This window comes from Amia ocellicauda, chromosome 9 (assembly GCF_036373705.1).
Source record: "Amia ocellicauda isolate fAmiCal2 chromosome 9, fAmiCal2.hap1, whole genome shotgun sequence".
Classification (NCBI taxonomy): Eukaryota; Metazoa; Chordata; class Actinopteri; order Amiiformes; family Amiidae; genus Amia; species Amia ocellicauda.
In genome coordinates, this window is record NC_089858.1 from 26,575,743 (window position 1) to 26,593,686 (window position 17,944).

Below are 17,944 nucleotides of genomic sequence, written 5' to 3' on the forward strand. Positions count from 1 at the left end.
CCCTGACCAAGTTGCTGCGAACCTTGCTGCTCTCATTAAGAGCAGCTGCTGCTATGGCGAGGACTGTGGTACATTGACGGGCCGGAATGGATCTCAAACCAAACCCACAGGATGCTGCTGTAGCAATTGCAAAGTACAAACAAGAGAAGTCCCCTGCACGGGCTTAGGAATTAAATGTCATGGGGAGTCTGCAGAATGGGGAACAGCAGCGCATACATAACATGATTCATTAGTATATTGTCTAGCAGTGAAGTTACATATCGTCCACCATGCATTTCTTGAATGCAGCAAACGGTCATCAGGCTGACAGTCTTTGTGGATCTGCAAAACTTCTTTTGTTCTCTCCTCAGGGGGGTGGAGCGGCTGTTATTTGTGTCCCACCATGGGACAGTGGTTGAGTTGTTGGCATTCAATCTAGCTGGATCGCTCCAGTAGAGCCGTCAGGGCAATGATCAGAAGGGTGAGGCCGACCCTGGCCATCATCAGGATTCAGCGGTGTTCCTCGATCGGGGTTGTAGGTGTTTCTTCTGGTCAGGTGGTTTTGTTGTCATTGTCGAATCCTCAGTTGTATTTGATCAGTGTAAGTGTCTGTGGTGTCAAAATGTGAAAGGGGAGAGGTTACTAGCACATCACCCGGTATTTGTAGACTCATGCGTCCAGCTGCTCCTTGTGGGCCACTGCTCTGGCCCTGTGCTGGCCTCATTATATGAAGGTTGATGATGATGTCAGCTGCTTCTGGACTGATTTCCTCAGTCAGCGATGACCCCATTGGCTGGGCACCGAGGACATCCTTTTCCCAGGCTGTTATGGTGCAGACGATGGTCCAGCAGGCAGCAAGGAAGAGGATCCAGGAGAAAAGCAGAGCATCCCTCTGGTCTCCACCAGTGTCGTTTCCCTTTGGCACTTCACAGCTGTGTGGGTGGTCAGGAGCACCTGGTAGGGCCCTGTCCGCCTGGGCTGTAGGGAGGACTTTCTCTTGTGTGCTTTGATGTACACAGTCACTTGGTTGAAATGGGTGACAGTCCTGCTGGGCTGGTTCAGTCTGTGCAGCTTTTACCTGTGAATGGACAGATTCGATTGCACGTGTTAGTCCCAATAAAAAAATAAACAACATAACATCGTCCTTACAGACAATGGAGGAGTGACAAAGAGTCTCATAATTCATCCTATAATAATCTAATTTACTCTTACAATCTTATTTTTCTGTCTTTGGCCATAAGTCTGTTTGTAGTACCATTAATCATTCCACTGATTCTCAGGTACTGCTTATTCAATCCCAATCATAACAGTGTCGAGACATACAGTGAGGGAAAAAAGTATTTGATCCCCTGCTGATTTTGTACGTTTGCCCACTGACAAAGAAATGATCAGCCTATAATTTTAATGGTAGGTGTATTTTAACAGTGAGAGACAGAATAACAATAAAAAAAATCCAGAAAAACGCATTTCAAAAAAGTTATCAATTGATTTGCATGTTAATGAGGGAAATAAGTATTTGACCCCTTCGACTTAGTACTTGGTGGCAAAACCCTTGTTGGCAATCACAGAGGTCAGACGTTTCTTGTAGTTGGCCACCAGGTTTGCACACATCTCAGGAGGGATTTTGTCCCACTCCTCTTTGCAGATCCTCTCCAAGTCATTAAGGTTTCGAGGCTGACGTTTGGCAACTCGAACCTTCAGCTCCCTCCACAGATTTTCTATGGGATTAAGGTGTGGAGACTGGCTAGGCCACTCCAGGACCTTAATGTGCTTCTTCTTGAGCCACTCCTTTGTTGCCTTGGCTGTGTGTTTTGGGTCATTGTCATGCTGGAATATCCATCCACGACCCATTTTCAGTGCCCTGGCTGAGGGAAGGAGGTTCTCACCCAAGATTTGACGGTACATGGCCCCGTCCATCGTCCCTTTGATGCGGTGCAGTTGTCCTGTCCCCTTAGCAGAAAAACACCCCCAAAGCATAATGTTTCCACCTCCACGTTTGACTGTGTGGATGGTGTTCTTGGGGTCATTCCTGCATGGAGCCCCAGACCGAGGGAGACTGACAGTTATTTTGTGTTTCTTCCATTTGCGAATAATCGCACCAACTGTTGTCACCTTCTCACCAAGCTGCTTGGCGATGGTCTTGTAGCCCATTCCAGCCTTGTGTAGGTCTACAATCTTGTCCCTGACATCCTTGGACAGTTCTTTGGTCTTGGCCACGGTGGAGAGTTTGGAATCTGATTGATTGATTGATTGCTTCTGTGGACAGGTGTCTTTTATACAGGTAACGAGCTGAGATTAGGAGCACTCTCTTAAAGGGAGTGCTCCTAATCTCAGCTCATTACCTGTATAAAAGACACCTGGGAGCCAGAAATCTTGCTGATTGATAGGGGATCAAATACTTATTTCTCTCATTAACATGCAAATCAATTTATAACTTTTTTGAAATGCGTTTTTCTGGATTTTTTTGCTGTTATTCTGTCTCTCACTGTTAAAATACACCTACCATTAAAATTATAGACTGATCATTTCTTTGTCAGTGGGCAAACGTACAAAATCAGCAGGGGATCAAATACTTTTTTCCCTCACTGTATACATTTTGTCATACTCTTGCCTTTGCATTACTAGCACTTGTATTGTTTATTTCCCCTATACTCCCTTTCCCTTAGCTCTTAACTTTGACTTAACATCTTGTCTGCACTTATCAGCTTTTACAATCTAGGATGTAAGACCTCATATATTGTTTACTGTATATCTCGTATACACTAAATTCTAAATGTGTAAAATGTATTATGCCTTGAACTGCACTGTATTATTGCACTTTGTATTGCTCTTATATTTTGTAAGTCACCCTGGACAAGGGCGTCTACTAATAAATAAATAATAATAATAATAATAATAATAATAATAATAATAATAAATGGAATTAATAACAGGAAACCATTACAAATATTAAGAATATAAAGACAATTTTAAAAGTACATTGTCCCACTAAAAAGCTGTGTGTTTTCCTCCTGCCGGAATTCTGTCTTTGGTTTCCAGCAGAGAGATCTAGTAATAGTACTAAAATTTGCGCAATTTAACTCCTTTATTGCCACAGCTTAAGATAACCACTAAACAAAGAAAACATCTTTAAGAAAATATCCTTTCTGGTAAATATATCCATGATTTCATAGGGCCTGTAGATCAGTAATTCAAAACTTATACCCTTGCTAGCAATTCCAATATATACAGAATTAAAATTTGAGGGAACTGAGGGAACCATTTAATTACATGGATACCAATAATTAATTAATAATTTAATTGATTTACTAGTCACAGGTGGTCAGTACATAGAAACAAAAGCTAATGTGTCAATCAAGCAATCACATCTGCCTTGTTCCCATATTATGTGCGTTTCCAATTTGAAAGCAATTTCAAACAGCAGGTCTGTCTAGGCTGGATCCTGTCTGTAAGCAGCACGGCATATTCTTGCAGCCGCCATTCACAACCATTACGATTTGTTTCCTCACACTAAAATCAGAAATGGACTATATTCACTGTTGATGCAATACTCTTTGAATGGTACAGAATTACATTACAGCTCATAATTACTGTAGAAAGGCTTATTGTTTTCTCATACATTGCTTTGGGAGATTCTTTATCTACTGTATCATAATATCCAAGTAATGTACAACAAAGCACTTGCTAAACACTTTAAAACATGAGTTTATTTTTAGAAAAATCAAAGAGGTCACATAGGTTATTGCATCACACTGTTGCAATGTTTACATTAATTGAGTAGGGTTCACACTGTAGACTTTTAACAAACAATACCTGGATTTTTTTAAATATTAATTTTTATATATATATTTTTTTTAAAGAACCGGGAATAGGACAACTAAAAATAAAAGAACTATGTATTTCCTCACTACACTCTATGAATACAATATGAACTACAAGGAAACTACCTCAGTGTGGAAATATCTTTTAGGTTAATCTAAACCACAGCAGAATCAAGTACCTTGCTAAATCACTAAAGCAGTTCACTATTGCTCAGAACACTGCAGGGTTGGATGCTCAAGAACTGCTATCGGATTAGACACATGAAACACTCCAACAGGGTCATACAAACAATCCTGAAGGTCTTTATTTTCTAAGTGCGTTCACCATCCACTGTCTGCTTAAAAAACAAACACATTGTACTTCAAAACATACTGAGGGCAGGGTGTGTGCTCTGGGACCTCCATATAGCAGATATTGAGACAGGGTTATAAAGAAAACGCACAGAACAAAACCTCCCTTGTCAGCACGAGTACAAATATACCACCTGTGAACTGCAGACACGAGCATCACGAGAGAAACAGGAAAGACTCCATAGCAGTCCGATGTGTCCATGAGAAGTGTCAGACTCCTGTCCAGAATTTACAAAGCGGAAAACATATCTGTACACCATGTTTATTATTTTTTATTATTTTAGGGTGACATCTGTCAGATGAAATGCCTGAAATATCCTATACCTAATTAGGGTTTATAAAAGAAACTTGAAATTGATTAAATCATACCAATATAATGTTAGAAGAATAAGGAAGGTGACATTACACAAGATTGAAACTGAATCAAAAATCCCAGCTGACATATTTTTCAAGAGCTTTCTATTTCCGAAAACAAATTAAAATTAACCATCATTATTCGAACACAACACATTACATTGATCCATCACCAAAACTAATTTTCTTCCATGGGGGGAAAGACTAATCTGTAGCCTTTATTGACAAGATTGTGTACCCGAGTAATTTCTGAAAGAATTATTCACACCTACTAAAACACAGAAATAGAAAAATACTATATTACATCAATAATAAACACTCAATATAATATAATATAATATGATAACTCAATACAATACAACACATTTACATTTGTCTTCTTTCCCTCAATGGTCATAATTACCAAAGACATTAAAAGGGTCTGTTGCTGAGTGCAGACTCAATAATAAGCTGCCCCACTCCTTCCCTGCTGTACATTTGATTAGATCACACATACACAAGTTCTGAACTCTTAACAGGACCAAACTGCCATCAATACAAGTTTGCAAGTCCTGTTTTTCTGCTACTGTGGTTTCTCGTAGTTCTTTTCTTTTTCTTGTACGGGGAGTAGTCAGAGTCTGTAAAAGAGGACTCATTAGTAGAACTCATCATGCTTGCCGAGGAGCTCTGACTCGCAACAACCTCAGATGCTTCAACTTTGCACCTCGGAAGTCTTTCCAAAGATTGGTCTTTCGAATGATCTCTCAGCCTCGAGCTTCTCCGCAATGGAGAGCTATTGGAGGATTGCAGACTCCAAGAAGGTTGTAAGACCCCAAAGCTGTGACTTTCCTCTTCCTCCGTTTCCAAGCTGGACTGGTCTAGGTACTGACCAGTAAAGGAAGACCCAGAGATGTCTGAAGTCAACTTATTCAACCGGACCACTGGCTGTAGTCTTGGAGGCTGCAGCAGGGATATCTGTCTCTCCACAGATACCTTAACTCCATTGAAAACCAGGCTGTTCCTGCTACAAGGATCATATTGATTCCCCCCTGGCACACCAATGGACTTCAGGCTTGGAGTGACGGCTGTGATGACATCTGGGTTTTGGGAGTGTTGCCTTGCGTATGGCTCACACTTTTGTTGTACTGCAAAACTTTGTCCTTTTGCAGTGCTTTGTCTGAGCCAAGAGTCTGGGTTTCCAATGAGAATAATGCTTGGGGTGGTTTCCTTTGCTGCACTTTGCTTTACCACATTTGTCACCAACCTGGGATGTCTACCGCATTCTTTTTGTTGCATTTCCTTGAGAGATACGGCCCAGTTCTGATCGGTTTCACTGTAGCCTACTGTCTGGCTTTCCTGCCACCAGGTTACATTGGTTATGGCTCCTTCACCCCCTACTCCAGCTCTGGGAAGGTTGTATTCACTTGCTTTATTCATCTGGCTCAGTTTCTGAGACTGGAAAGGATCTGGGGGAGATTGGGCTTCTTCTGAGTTTTCAAAGGAATAGTCCATCTTCAGGATGGAAAATACAGGGCCCACCTCGTTAACGCTAGGATTAGTTATTGCACCTGTGTTCCTGTTCTCAACCCTGGAAGATTCCTGGTCTCTCTCGTGGTTGGTATTCGAAAGCAAAATGATATCAGCATCCCCAAGACAGATCAAATCCTCCCCACTATTGCTTTTGTCTTTAGTTGCAGCCATAGATTCATCTTTATGTTGTGCCGCATTGACTTGTCGTGAAGAACAACTGCCCACTCCTTCCTGGGGGGTCTCTGGGGTCTCCTCAATTTCCCACGCCCCTTCCTCCTGTTCATCCAGCTCATGTCCCACCTGTTCAGATGTCTCTGTGGCTCCTTGCCTTGTTGTTTGTATTCTTTCTGAAAGAGTTCCCGCCTCAATCATCGTCCGATCTCCTGTTTCTGAAGGTTCCCTGCAAGGCTGAAGATTGAAGTTGTCACATGTGCACTGCTTCAGAGTCTGATTTCTGTCCACACTCCCCGTTTCCTCAGGGTCTGTCCTCTTTAGTTTCACCAGTGGACCCGGACTATCTCCTGAGCTGACTTGTGGACCAAAGCTGAAGTCTATCTCTTTGCTGTTGCAGTGCTCCCTTTGGTTTTCGTCTGCAGAGTGATTTTCAGCATATCTATCCAGACAGGAAGTGTAGGCTGCACTGGAAAGAGATTTGGTATTTGGTGGGCATGTTCTGCTGGGACTGAGTGGAAGGGATTCTAAATAAAATGAAAACAATAAACAGAAACAAGATCATTCAGTCAATTATGATTCAGTTTAATTTAGGATATACTTCAAACCATTTAATTAAGACTTGTACCAATGAACAGTTAGATCATGACGAGAGTGAGAAGCCAAGTGAGATGCCAGTGCAATTGTCAAGCCCTTAGTCTCCTCAGGGGAGATGCATGAATTGCTGGGAGAAATAAATCCAGGTAATGGGTGGAGCCCTAAGCAATGGCTTGGTATCTGGAACAGTTTTGTCAGCACCAGTGATCCACAAATCTTGCCAAGAGATTGGGAATGGATGTTCACTCAAGACGAGATCATAAATTAGCGCAAGATATGCACTATAGAGACAGACATTTTCAATATTTTCAACATTTTATGAAAAGTGAGGTTTTGGAGGCGTCACAACCAAAATCAGTATTTCTAAGGGGCATGGGCAGTGCGAAAATTGACTAAATGCAGCAAAGCTAAAGAAAATTATGTTGAGTGGACAGAAGACATTGCTGGATTGAAATTACAAAGTTGAACCTCCCACATATGTAAGAAGAAGCCACAAATGGAGCTCAGTGGAAGATTGTGAAACCGCTAGCATGGTGATCTCAGCCTCTTGAACTGAGAACAATGAACCACCATGTACCTGGTTCCTGTGGAGAGCTCTGCATAGCTGCGCACTGCAGGAGACTCTGCAGCACTGTTGGGACGCTGTGGCTCTCCCTGGCCAAGAGCTCTGCCAGCAAGTTCTCCCCTTCGGTCAGGCATTGAGTGTCCCCCTTAAAGGCCAAGAGCTACAGAGGAAATAAACATTCTCATAAAGTCACTGCTTTTGATGATATGGCACTAATTTCCCTTTAATATTTTAGTTTATTTGTTTTAGGGTTAGGCAACATAGTTTTAGTTGAATTTTTTTTAGGATAGTAAAAATATCACGGGGAAAGAATTATACTGCTATTTTTTAAAGTACCATTTCCAGTCACACATCAATCAAAAATAAGATTAAATGTAATTTAGAAAAAATATTGGTGTTAGTTTGCTTAAAGAATTAAAGAAACTATATTGTGTTGGTATTTGTATAACATAATTAAAATGTTATGTAAAACTAACCACTGAAGAGAATATTTAGAGTCTATATGAAGTATATACATTGCCCCCAGCTGGACAGTCCTGGGAACACAACTAACTTCCACCAGACATTTGACAGCTTTTCTCAAGTTCTTCCCCAAGCATGTTTTAGGACAGGGGTTTTCAAACCGGTCGTGGAACAAAAGACCTCAGTTGGAACAAAAACCAGCAGGGCAGGGGGTACAGGGGGACCAGTTTGAAAGCCCCCGTTTTAGAATATGGTTTAAAATGTAGGAGACAGTGTTTAATCATTATTATTACCCCAAAACCACAAGCATATGCTTTGGAAAGAACTGTGAAGGAGCACTGAGTATCGCTAACATCCATTAATAAAATAACTTGATGTAGAACAGCTTAAGACACTCCCACACAACATGTATGTGAAACAAATTAATTTCCCAGCTTATGACCTGTGGCATGCTGTATTAGAGACCCTCACCTGCTCTATGGTTGTTTTAGGCAATCCACTTTCAAGCCTTTCCAGATACTCCCAGAGGAGCTTCTCCAGCGCAGCAGTGAACAGCTCCCCGTACTCATCTTCCAGCTCTTCCTAAAGACACAATAGCGTCACTTTACAGATGAAGACTCACATTACACAACGTTCCCTTCTGTAAAAAGTTAATACCCTGCATGGAGGATAGGTGGCTTTATTGTGTCTCAGCCGCAGTTAATGATGCACAGATCAAACCCTAACCACTTTAAATAACATTTAAATAACATCTGTTCAATTACTTTTTTAAATAATAAAATTGGTCAATATAACCCAATCAACAAAGCTGTGGAGGTTCTTAAATATCCTCATCTATTTATTTGTGTAGTGGGATGAGATTTAATTAGTTTCGTGGTATTTTATTTTACAAAAGAATTTGTAATCAATTTTCATTTTAATATAGAACAAAGATAAAAAACAGATTATATCTCTGAAGATCCTAGAGGTTACAGTTCTCTTTGACCAGAGTCTTACCTCAACGTATGTCTTGCGATAGCTATCATCGCGGATCATTCTCAACACCAGCCTGCGAAACTGGTGACAACATCGGCGTAATTTCTGACGGTCTCTTCTTGTCTGGGGAGGGTGTGGGGGGTAATAACAGGGCATGAATTAAGGGTTAACTATACATACAGTACACAAGCATTATGTGCATTAAGGCACATTTTGATGGCCAAGGACTACATTGGGGTGTTATTGTTGATGACAAAGTGGGCTTGAAAATATCATCGAACTGCACAGAATGCTTTGCAGCCCTAATCTCAACAGACATGATATACTTTGAAATACATTCTTAAGAGACAAAAAAAGAAAGAGGAAAACAGTAGTCAAGGATGAGATGAGTTTCAACAGCACTTGATGATGAAGCTAAGTAAATCTACTCACAGATGTACAGTTCTCAAATCCATTTGCAGGGAAAAACACATTGAGTTTTTTCATAATACTCAGCAGTGGCTGGTTGCTTGAAAACATGTCCAGGATGATCTTGAAAGAAATGGAGAGAGAGAGAGAGAGAGAGAGAATACATATCATAACAGACATCACTCGTAAGCAACAGCTTCATTTCTTATGCAGGTTACCTTGGCTTTCAGTCCCACGCAAATTTTGATGTAATGCCTGAACTCAACCAGGTTTGGAATCTGCTTATGAATCACATCCAGGAAGTCTACGATCCTGTCATAATGTGCTACAGCTCTGTTCTTCATCACTGACCATAGGCCAGCAGCAACAATGCGCAGGGACAGGGGACTGTCCACTGAATGGTCCTCAGTAATCCCCTCACAGCAGACTGAGGGAGGGGACAGACAAAGACAAAAAAAAGACTGCATTAGTTTTAGGTTAACATATCTAAGTGTAGAATATATTAAATATAGCCTTCTGGTAAGACTAAACCCTGGCACCACATTACTAATGATAGCAATGGTCTTCAACATGAAGAACATCGGGTCTTTAATTTGTATATTTATTTATTTGCATGACTGCCAACATCTTTCTTGTCCGTAGAAAAGACTCATTGTGCTTCTTGTTTTGCAATTTATTTCACATTGTCCAGACGTACTCTTTGTGTTGTTACATAAGCACTTGTGAAAAAACATACATTTATAAATGTTTTACTGTATATTGACTAAAGTATACCGGTAAAAATCTTGGGTTGTCTTTGATTATGAAAAAGCATAGCATAGTAAGCATAGAAAGCATAGCAAATTATTAAACTACCATTATAAAACTCGGACATAAAATCATGTTATAGTTGTGCATTACTATGCCTGCTGTATTTATTAAAGCAGCATGACGGCAAAATGAAAGGAAAAGCCTTTCATATTGTGTCGCCGATGCATTACAAAAACTAAGCAATAAATATATTAACATTTCGTTTCATGGTCAAAATAAATGCTAAAAGAATGCAACTCAAAATATGCATCTGGTATTTATTTATTTGAATGCTTTTCTTTATTATGGATGAATCTTAAACATTATTTTATCAATACAAAATAATGCAAAGACAGTGTTATAAAACAAACGAACTGAAGCTCATTTAATGGCAAACAAACACATTATCATCAATAGGCAACTGTTACCTTTAACAATGTCCAACAACCTGTGTCTGCACGCATATTCCAAGATCCACGTTTTTAACTCGGGGTTGAGCTGAACACATCTCTGCTCTGACATGATGAGTGATGTATTTGAAAAACGCGCTGTCGTTTTTTTAAAGAAATTACATTGCGTTTCAACACTCACGTCAGCCCATAGCCAATATGTTCACTGTACTAGGCCTACCACTGTGTTAACGTTTCTGAGCATTGATCATTACAAAACGGTCATACAGTGAACAGCACATATACTGCCGGTACAGCTGCGGATTTCCCTGGGCTACATTGAAGCATAGGTGCACAACTTGCACACACATCTACTTCAAATTTCGCAAAGGCATGTTCGGGCAAGAAACCGACTTCCGGTTTCAGAGGCGTCCATTCGCGTGACATTGGCCACGTGACACCGATCATGTGACGCCTCCGCATTTGCGCATGTGCGTCAGACATCGAGTCAGTTTTATAGTTTCGGATTTCGATGACGTGAGCGCTCAGTCTCTTCCAGACTATGAATATGCATTTTTGCAAAAGTTAGTTTTATTTTGCAGACACGCTTTTTTTTAGTCGTGTTCTATGTTCCTAATAGTTCTGCTTTTGAGAAAGAAACAATTATAATAAAAACAAGAATTAAAAACATTAAATACTTTGCCTGCATGGACAGTACTTCCTACATAAATTATTACTTAATGTATGTGGAAGGATGCGGGTTAGTATCTGATGGTTTGCAGTTTAGTATAAGTAATAGTTGTATATATATATGCCTACCTTCTGTTGAACTTTGGCTTTAAAATTGATAGTTGCTCCAAAAATCCTTTTATAAACTTTTGTAAAGACCTTTAAGTGTTGTAACAATTTGGGTTATTACAGCTTCTTCTTTCATCTTTCTGTCTGCTGTTCCTGTACTTTTTGGTGTATGTTATCTGGTGCAGTCTGTCTCGGCACATCACTTTAGGTAAAAAGAAAACAGTAACACCAGAAAGACACCAGTTCAGAGGGCTATTTTTATAAATACCAGAAATAAAAGCAGCTAATTAAACTATTTAATACATGCCTCATACGTTTGCATAAGCCATTTTGGCGCAATTACCTTTGTCAGTACCTTAAATGGAGACTTGTTTGGTTTCTTTATGGAATTACACACTGGAATCAAGCATTAAAGAGCTATTCACTAAAATAATTCCATAAAGTTAAGATGTAAAGTTAATATGGTTAAATAACTAATTTATAATTGAGAGGAATGGTTGTCAGTGTTTTTCAGTTTGAGTCGTATATCTGAAATGCTACCAATGTTTCCCCCACACTATTCCACCATCAGAAAACCTTGTTAAAAAACTAGACTACAATGTAAACAGACCATATATATTTTTGGTTGTTTTTGTTCATGTTGTGATCCAACATTATTCATTCCATGTGCAAAGGGTAAAAAATACAAAACAGCTGCCACAAACAGACATGTGCTTTAATATGAAGGTTAAGCACATAGAAAAATACTGATTAGTGCTTTGCATTAATGCCTGCTAACAGTCAGTTGTCTGAAATTCAATGATGCTCACTGGGATAACCTTAACAGAATGAGAGCTGCTTAAAACACACATTATATATATTGCATATATGTATATTAAAGTTTATTGAACACTGATTCAACATAGCAGGTGGTAGTAATATTCCAGTAGACTTAAGTTAGGCCTGCAACTCATTCTACTATATCTATTAATATTTAGTAGTTCACTTTTAAAAATATGCCACTAGTAAATGCGTAGTTTAATAAACAACTATTAAACTAATTCACCAAGAACATTGTCTCAAATGAAGGGGAACCAATATTATTTATATATATATGACGAGGGATTAAATTGCAACAATTATTTGACCATCAGCATCTCTTAAATTGCAATAATGTGAAACAATACTGACTAGCAATGATGTACGTATATGGATTAACCACCCTGGCAGAGTTCTCTCCACAGGGTGCAGTCTGATCAAATACAGGACTGTTCTTCCAGGGCCAAACCCCCCTCCCTCAATCAGCAGCATCTCCAACACAGCTCAATCAATACTCATGCAGCACAGAAACGAGCCTGACACTACTGCAGAATAAAATAATAGAAAACAATACAAAGAGGAATTCCCTTGTGCTTTAACGGATCGCCCACCATCTCCCCCACTCAGTGCACATCAGCCATGGCGAGTCATGTCTCAAGCACCTTGGAGTCATCTGCCCCGCACCTGGTGACCTTTGACCTTGCGCTTCTTCTCAGGGCTCCTGGGCTTGACGGTGCAGACACAGGCGGACACGCCGGCGATGCACTTGGGGAGGTCGGGCCCCCGGCTCCACTTCTTCTTCTCCAGGTCATACACTTGAACCCCTTTGGAGAAGACCGTGTTCTCCCAGCTGTAGCCCCCCAGGATGTAGATCTTGCCTCCCAGGACAGCCACCCCGGACTCGCTGTTGGCCTGGAAGAGGGGCGCCACACGGGTCCACTGGTTGCACTGGGGGCTGAAACACTCCACACTCAGGATGTCAAAGCGCTCCATGGTGTCCACATGGTCATCGCTGCCCCCAATGGCATAAATGTGCTCCTGCAAGGTACACATGCTGTGCCAGCCTCGCGCAGTGATCATAGGCCTCTTCTCCTCCCACACGTCTATACGGTGGTCATAGCACAACACGTTCCTCCGGTATGGTCCTATCTGGTAGTCGTGGCCCCCGGAGATGTAGGCAAACTCTTTAAAGGTGGTGCCAGCGTGGCCGTAAGTGAATCTGGAGCAAATACAAGACAATGGCCAAAGGAAAAGAGAAGGTGGGGTGAGATCAGAACTCTTTGCTGCCTGTGATTGATGTTGCTTAAAACCAAAAATCCATTGCACATTTCACTGTATCTGCCTGTTTTATGTACCTCCTGATTACTTAAACTGGTGAGAGAAAAGGAAATGGGAGCAGATTACCTGGGGAGTCCTGCCACATAAGACCAAGTGTCCTTGAGTGGACTGTAGATCTCCACTGAAGAGAGGGCGCCATTGTCATTGCGTCCTCCCACCGCAATGAGATGGTCTGCTATGCAGCCCAGGTAGAAATCAACTCTTCGCTGGTTCATTGCAGCAGCCTGTAAAAATAGAACCCCGCCGCCATTAGTGTTAGAGTAATGACAAACACCACACAGTTGGAAGAAGCAACTGAGTAATCAGTTTTTGTTTTGTGGCTTCATGATATTTGGACATAGGCTGGAGAAAAGCTATACTAATTCTCCCTGTAAGTTATCAGCACAGCGACCAACCACCCACACCAAAAATCTGGTTCCCTGACATGGGGAGCTTGAATGCTCTACCAGGTTCAGAAGGACCGAATACCTTGATCCACTGGTTACAGCGTGGGTCGTAACGGTACAACAGGTTGGAGGCGGCGTCCCCCCCGTTATCCCGAGATGAGCTGCCCCCAGCCACGAAGATGAAGCCCCCCATCACAGTGACGCAGTGGTGGCTCCGACGGGCGGGGAGCTGGGTCTCCTTTATCCAATGGCCATCGCTGGAGTCCAGGAAGCAGGCGTCATCGCTCAGCTCCTCCCCACGTTCTGACACCTCACCGCCCACAAACAGCAGCCTCTCCCCCTCCGACCGCAGAGCCGAGCGCTGATTCTGCAACACCGGCTGAGCCATCAGCTGGCTGTGGTAGTTCAGGGCCTCCTCGATGAGAGCCTCGCAGTTAGCCTCCTTGGGGAGAAGGGAGAGCACCGCTGGCTTGACCCGATTCAGCAGGTCTCCACGGGGTATGAGGGGGAAGTGGATGTTGGCCAGGATCTGCCGGGCGTCCGCCTCCCTCTCTGGGTTCTGGGTGAGCCACTGGAGAGCCGCCTGGAGGAGGTTGTGCTCGCAGTCGTGTTGGACTTGGCTGCTACCCAGGTAGGAGCAGAGCTTCTGGACCCTGACATTCTGCAGGAAGTCCGGAGTAAAGGAGAGAGTACCGAAGTTGTGCAGGATGAAGCTGTCAATGAAGGAGTCTAGCCGGTCTAGGCTGTAGATGAATGCAAGCTCCTGGAGGTACAGATAGTTCTCTTCGCTGACCTCGTTCTCCAGGTACTGGCAGCAGAAGTCCACCACTCTCCACACCTGCAGCAGGTGCGCCGTCTCCAGCACATAGTCGATGTTGCCCCCATCCAGCGGCAGCTCACTGCTGTAAAGGAAGTCCACCACCGCCTTCAGGCCGATGTAGGACGCCCCCACCAGCTCCACCTCCAGCTGCCGTGCCTCCCGCATGCCAATGGTGAACATGGAGTTGAAGTAGTCGCTGGAGACCGCCAGCACGTTGCGGTGAGCCGGCACACGCTGCTCATCCGCCAGCAGCACCACGTCGCAGAACAGGCCCTTCTGGCGCTGCTCGTTCAGGCCCTGCAGGATGGCGCTTGCATGTTCCCCCCAGCGGTAAACCTGCAAGAAACAACACCCTGTCACCTGGTCCACAGTGCAGCGCAAACCTCTCAGCTCCCTCATCAGTGTACTTTAATTCATTTCAGGGACCCACTAAGGGCTTGATATTTCAAATTTTGTTACCTTATTTTGAAGTATGCCTAGACAGATGCATTAAGTCAAAATAACATTAATGAGATTGCATTTTTGCCACATCAGTGCAGTTTGTGTAGCTTGGAAGGCAATGGATTATACTGCTGCATGGGTCTTATTTGTTTCTTTGCAGTCTGTGTGACCTTCACTTTGCACCACTATCCCACCTTTCTGGTCTTCCAAGTATCTTCATATGCATTTAGTTTTCTTCAACTCAAGGCAAAGTAGTACAGACAAATGGTGAGGTGCAGGAAAAGGACCAGAAAACCAAACATTCATTTTGAATAAGTGTATTGTTGCAAAAAAAATTATGTGCAAATTCATGCACTTCCTGACACTTGATACATTCACAATAATATAATGGATTCTGTGGTCCTGATGGAAAAGGCTTTACATATGCAAAGTGGCAGCTCGGGTTATCTGATGCAATATACCCTCAATTCCTTGGGTTATGGTGTAGATTGGCATTTTATATGGGCAGAAACTACATTTACATACATCTATATCTACATACAAAGTAATTTGAAGGAGCCCCACCTTGGATGACTCGCTGATTCTGTGTGGACGGGACACTCGGTTCTGTCTCCCCCCCTCCATTGCGATCAGACACTTATGATCAGACACGTGAGGGTCTTTTCAGCAAAGCAAATCCTGCTGGAAAAACACCCGTCAGTAATATGCATTACCAAGTGTCAAATACTGTTTACTTTTACAGTGCTTGTGCTGCACTATTTTTGCGATGGGTGCACTTTTTCAGCACGTGTCTGGACTGTATTGAAGAAAAGCCCAAAGCAATGTTTGTTTTATTTATTTTTTAATGAAGTGTTTAAAGTGCTGCCTTTATTCATGTTTTTAATAATGCTTCATAGCTTTAACAGAAACTGATCATAAACTCAAAACCTGTTTTCACATCCCTGGCTATGGAGCATATAGTTGAGTATAATTCATTTTTTCTTTAGTTTATTTTCAGAGTTGTTTCTGTCAGTCAGCTCAAATGCAAATATTGACAGTGTAAAACTTAAAAGGATTTTTTGTATCCCCTTGTAAATTACGTCTGGGGCACCATGGTAATTATGTTTTTAATTATTAAATCAAACAGTGAAATGTACTCCAACATCTTTGCAAAATGCATGTTACCTTAGACTGAAATGTTGCCACTTGTGAAGTAAGCACTTATGCAGCAAAATAATGATTCAAACATGTTTTTGTGGAGGCACAGCCTCTTACTTTGAAAATCATTGAAATTCACTGAACAAACTGCAATATAATAAAACGATTTCTTTTTCAATTATCTCAAAGTACATTTATTTAAATGAATAGTAGATTACGGTAAAAACGGTATTAACTTAGTACATACATTTATTTGTATATGTATGTACAGGCGACGCTATGTCTTATTTATTAATTTAAATATGTAAATAAGGACATGAAAGACTGGTCATTGTGAAGCTAAACTAAAGACATCGCTTACAGACCCAGGGTGTGTTAATACCGCTGTAGCTGCAACAGTAGAGTCTATGCACTCCTAAAACTAGAATAACGCTGTTCCAAAATGTTATAGCATGGAAAATGTACAACATTGTTAGATATCGAGAAAACATTAAAATACGGAGGTCTTAGCATTAAAACATCCCTTAACCTATTAAATTCGAGAACGTTCACGAACGAGATACATTGTCGCTTTAAGCTGCATTCTAATAATATATAAACAATAGTTGCATTCATTATCCATATTATTATTATTAATACAAGGGTATTTAGCTGTCCATTGTGAGGTCTGGGTAACAGTATACGATCTGCTTGACATTTCCCCATTCATAAAAACATTGCTCACAGATTGACAGTTCAAACAAAATACAGTATCGTATGCATTACCAGTTCATTCTCGCTCTCTATAAATTTCGTTAAGTTGCTACATTGGATCTTTCCCAAACATCAGTTTTGGGGCATTTGCCCATCTCTGTGCCGCAGCCATGATCTCATCCAGGAAGTGCTCTGCTGATTGACAGATCTTCACACCAATCGGCGAGGTCGTGTGAGGATGATGCGGCGCTGGCGGGCTGGGCCGCCGGGTGGCACAGCAGGCGGAGGCGGGGCTCATGTTTGGCTGAATTGGGCTCAGCTGCTGCGGATCTTTTCTCTGGCTCTCATTTACTGTTTCTGCTTCCGTAGAACTACTAATGAAAAAACAACAGCAATCAGATTAGAATGCAATATTTTGCTTCGACTAAAATGTAGTAATTAAACCCTGCACCCAATATATTGAACCATATTATTTGTATTTACATAAAACCATTAATAATGTTTCCTGTGCATTTAAATGTTCTTCAGCCTGCAATTTTCGCATCTCAACCACTTGTTGGTTTGCTGATTTTGTGGACCTGGCACGTTATTTGTATTAGATGATTATTCGGTACATGCGCAGACGGTCAGTGCACCAAACAGATGATTAGACGGGTAGGTTGGGACATTCAAACTCACTTCCCGAAAGGGCCACTATATAATGACCACCCTGGGCTAGATGTTAACATCAGTGTCAGTTACAGTCAAAGAGCAGGGGACATTCAAGATCCAAAACCAGTGTAATTCTCGAGATATGTAAAGACTTCCTTTCAGAGCCAACTAGACACTAACCACTAATTACTGTGTCTGTGGAAATAGTTCAATGCTTCTTGGAGAAGGTGCCTTTTCCTCCAGACACCACTTAATTCACTGCAACAGCATGTGGTTTTAGTTTCACAGGAAATGCACACTTCTATACCCTGCTACTATCTGCACAATTGTCGATGCAATATAATCGTTGCCTAATTTGTCAATTAGTGGAGGGGGGGTAGTCTTGGTGGGTACAGTCTGCATCTCCCTTAGATGGTTGGTGTATAACACAATCAGCAACACCAGACCTGAACTAAATCTCTTAAACATGCTGGAGAGATTTGCTGAATCGTGCTGGAAAACAGCTCATTCAT

General features: G+C 41.7%; 2 protein-coding genes across 3 annotated transcripts; both read right to left on the bottom strand.

Annotated features, from left to right (window-relative positions):
* Positions 1-3,666: 3,666 nt before the first annotated feature.
* On the bottom strand, positions 3,667-10,838 carry LOC136759103 (serine-rich adhesin for platelets). Its single transcript, XM_066713945.1, has 7 exons — positions 10,410-10,838; positions 9,411-9,619; positions 9,217-9,315; positions 8,806-8,907; positions 8,281-8,391; positions 7,360-7,507; positions 3,667-6,712 (listed from the first exon to the last, which is right to left on the bottom strand). The coding sequence occupies exons 1-7, from the start codon at positions 10,501-10,503 to the stop codon at positions 5,037-5,039; spliced, it is 2,439 nt and encodes an 812-aa protein (XP_066570042.1). The 5' UTR covers positions 10,504-10,838; the 3' UTR covers positions 3,667-5,036.
* A 933-nt stretch (positions 10,839-11,771) lies between these two features.
* On the bottom strand, positions 11,772-17,157 carry klhl36 (kelch-like family member 36). 2 transcript variants are annotated; one of them, XM_066713948.1, is made up of 5 exons: positions 16,854-17,157; positions 15,516-15,629; positions 13,773-14,846; positions 13,371-13,528; positions 11,772-13,185 (listed from the first exon to the last, which is right to left on the bottom strand). In XM_066713948.1, the coding sequence occupies exons 2-5, from the start codon at positions 15,573-15,575 to the stop codon at positions 12,636-12,638; spliced, it is 1,842 nt and encodes a 613-aa protein (XP_066570045.1). In that variant the 5' UTR covers positions 15,576-15,629; positions 16,854-17,157; the 3' UTR covers positions 11,772-12,635. The 2 variants fall into 2 exon arrangements, with proteins under 2 accessions (XP_066570045.1, XP_066570044.1); XM_066713947.1 differs by having other exon boundaries at positions 15,516-15,632.
* Positions 17,158-17,944: the final 787 nt, after the last annotated feature.

Bases quoted from the DNA above. Each gene is read 5' to 3' on its own strand.
- LOC136759103 (XM_066713945.1), bottom strand. From the start codon at position 10,503: ATGTCAGAGCAGAGATGTGTTCAGCTCAACCCCGAGTTAAAAACGTGG. The intron at 9,620-10,409 runs GTAACAGTTGCC...CCCCTCCCTCAG, and splicing joins GTTGTTGGACATTGTTAAAG to TCTGCTGTGAGGGGATTACT. The intron at 6,713-7,359 runs GTACATGGTGGT...CATTTTATTTAG, and splicing joins GAGCTCTCCACAGGAACCAG to AATCCCTTCCACTCAGTCCC.
- klhl36 (XM_066713948.1), bottom strand. From the start codon at position 15,575: ATGGAGGGGGGGAGACAGAACCGAGTGTCCCGTCCACACAGAATCAGC. The intron at 14,847-15,515 runs GTGGGGCTCCTT...TGTTTCTTGCAG, and splicing joins GAATCAGCGAGTCATCCAAG to GTTTACCGCTGGGGGGAACA. The intron at 13,529-13,772 runs GTATTCGGTCCT...CTATTTTTACAG, and splicing joins GCTGTAACCAGTGGATCAAG to GCTGCTGCAATGAACCAGCG.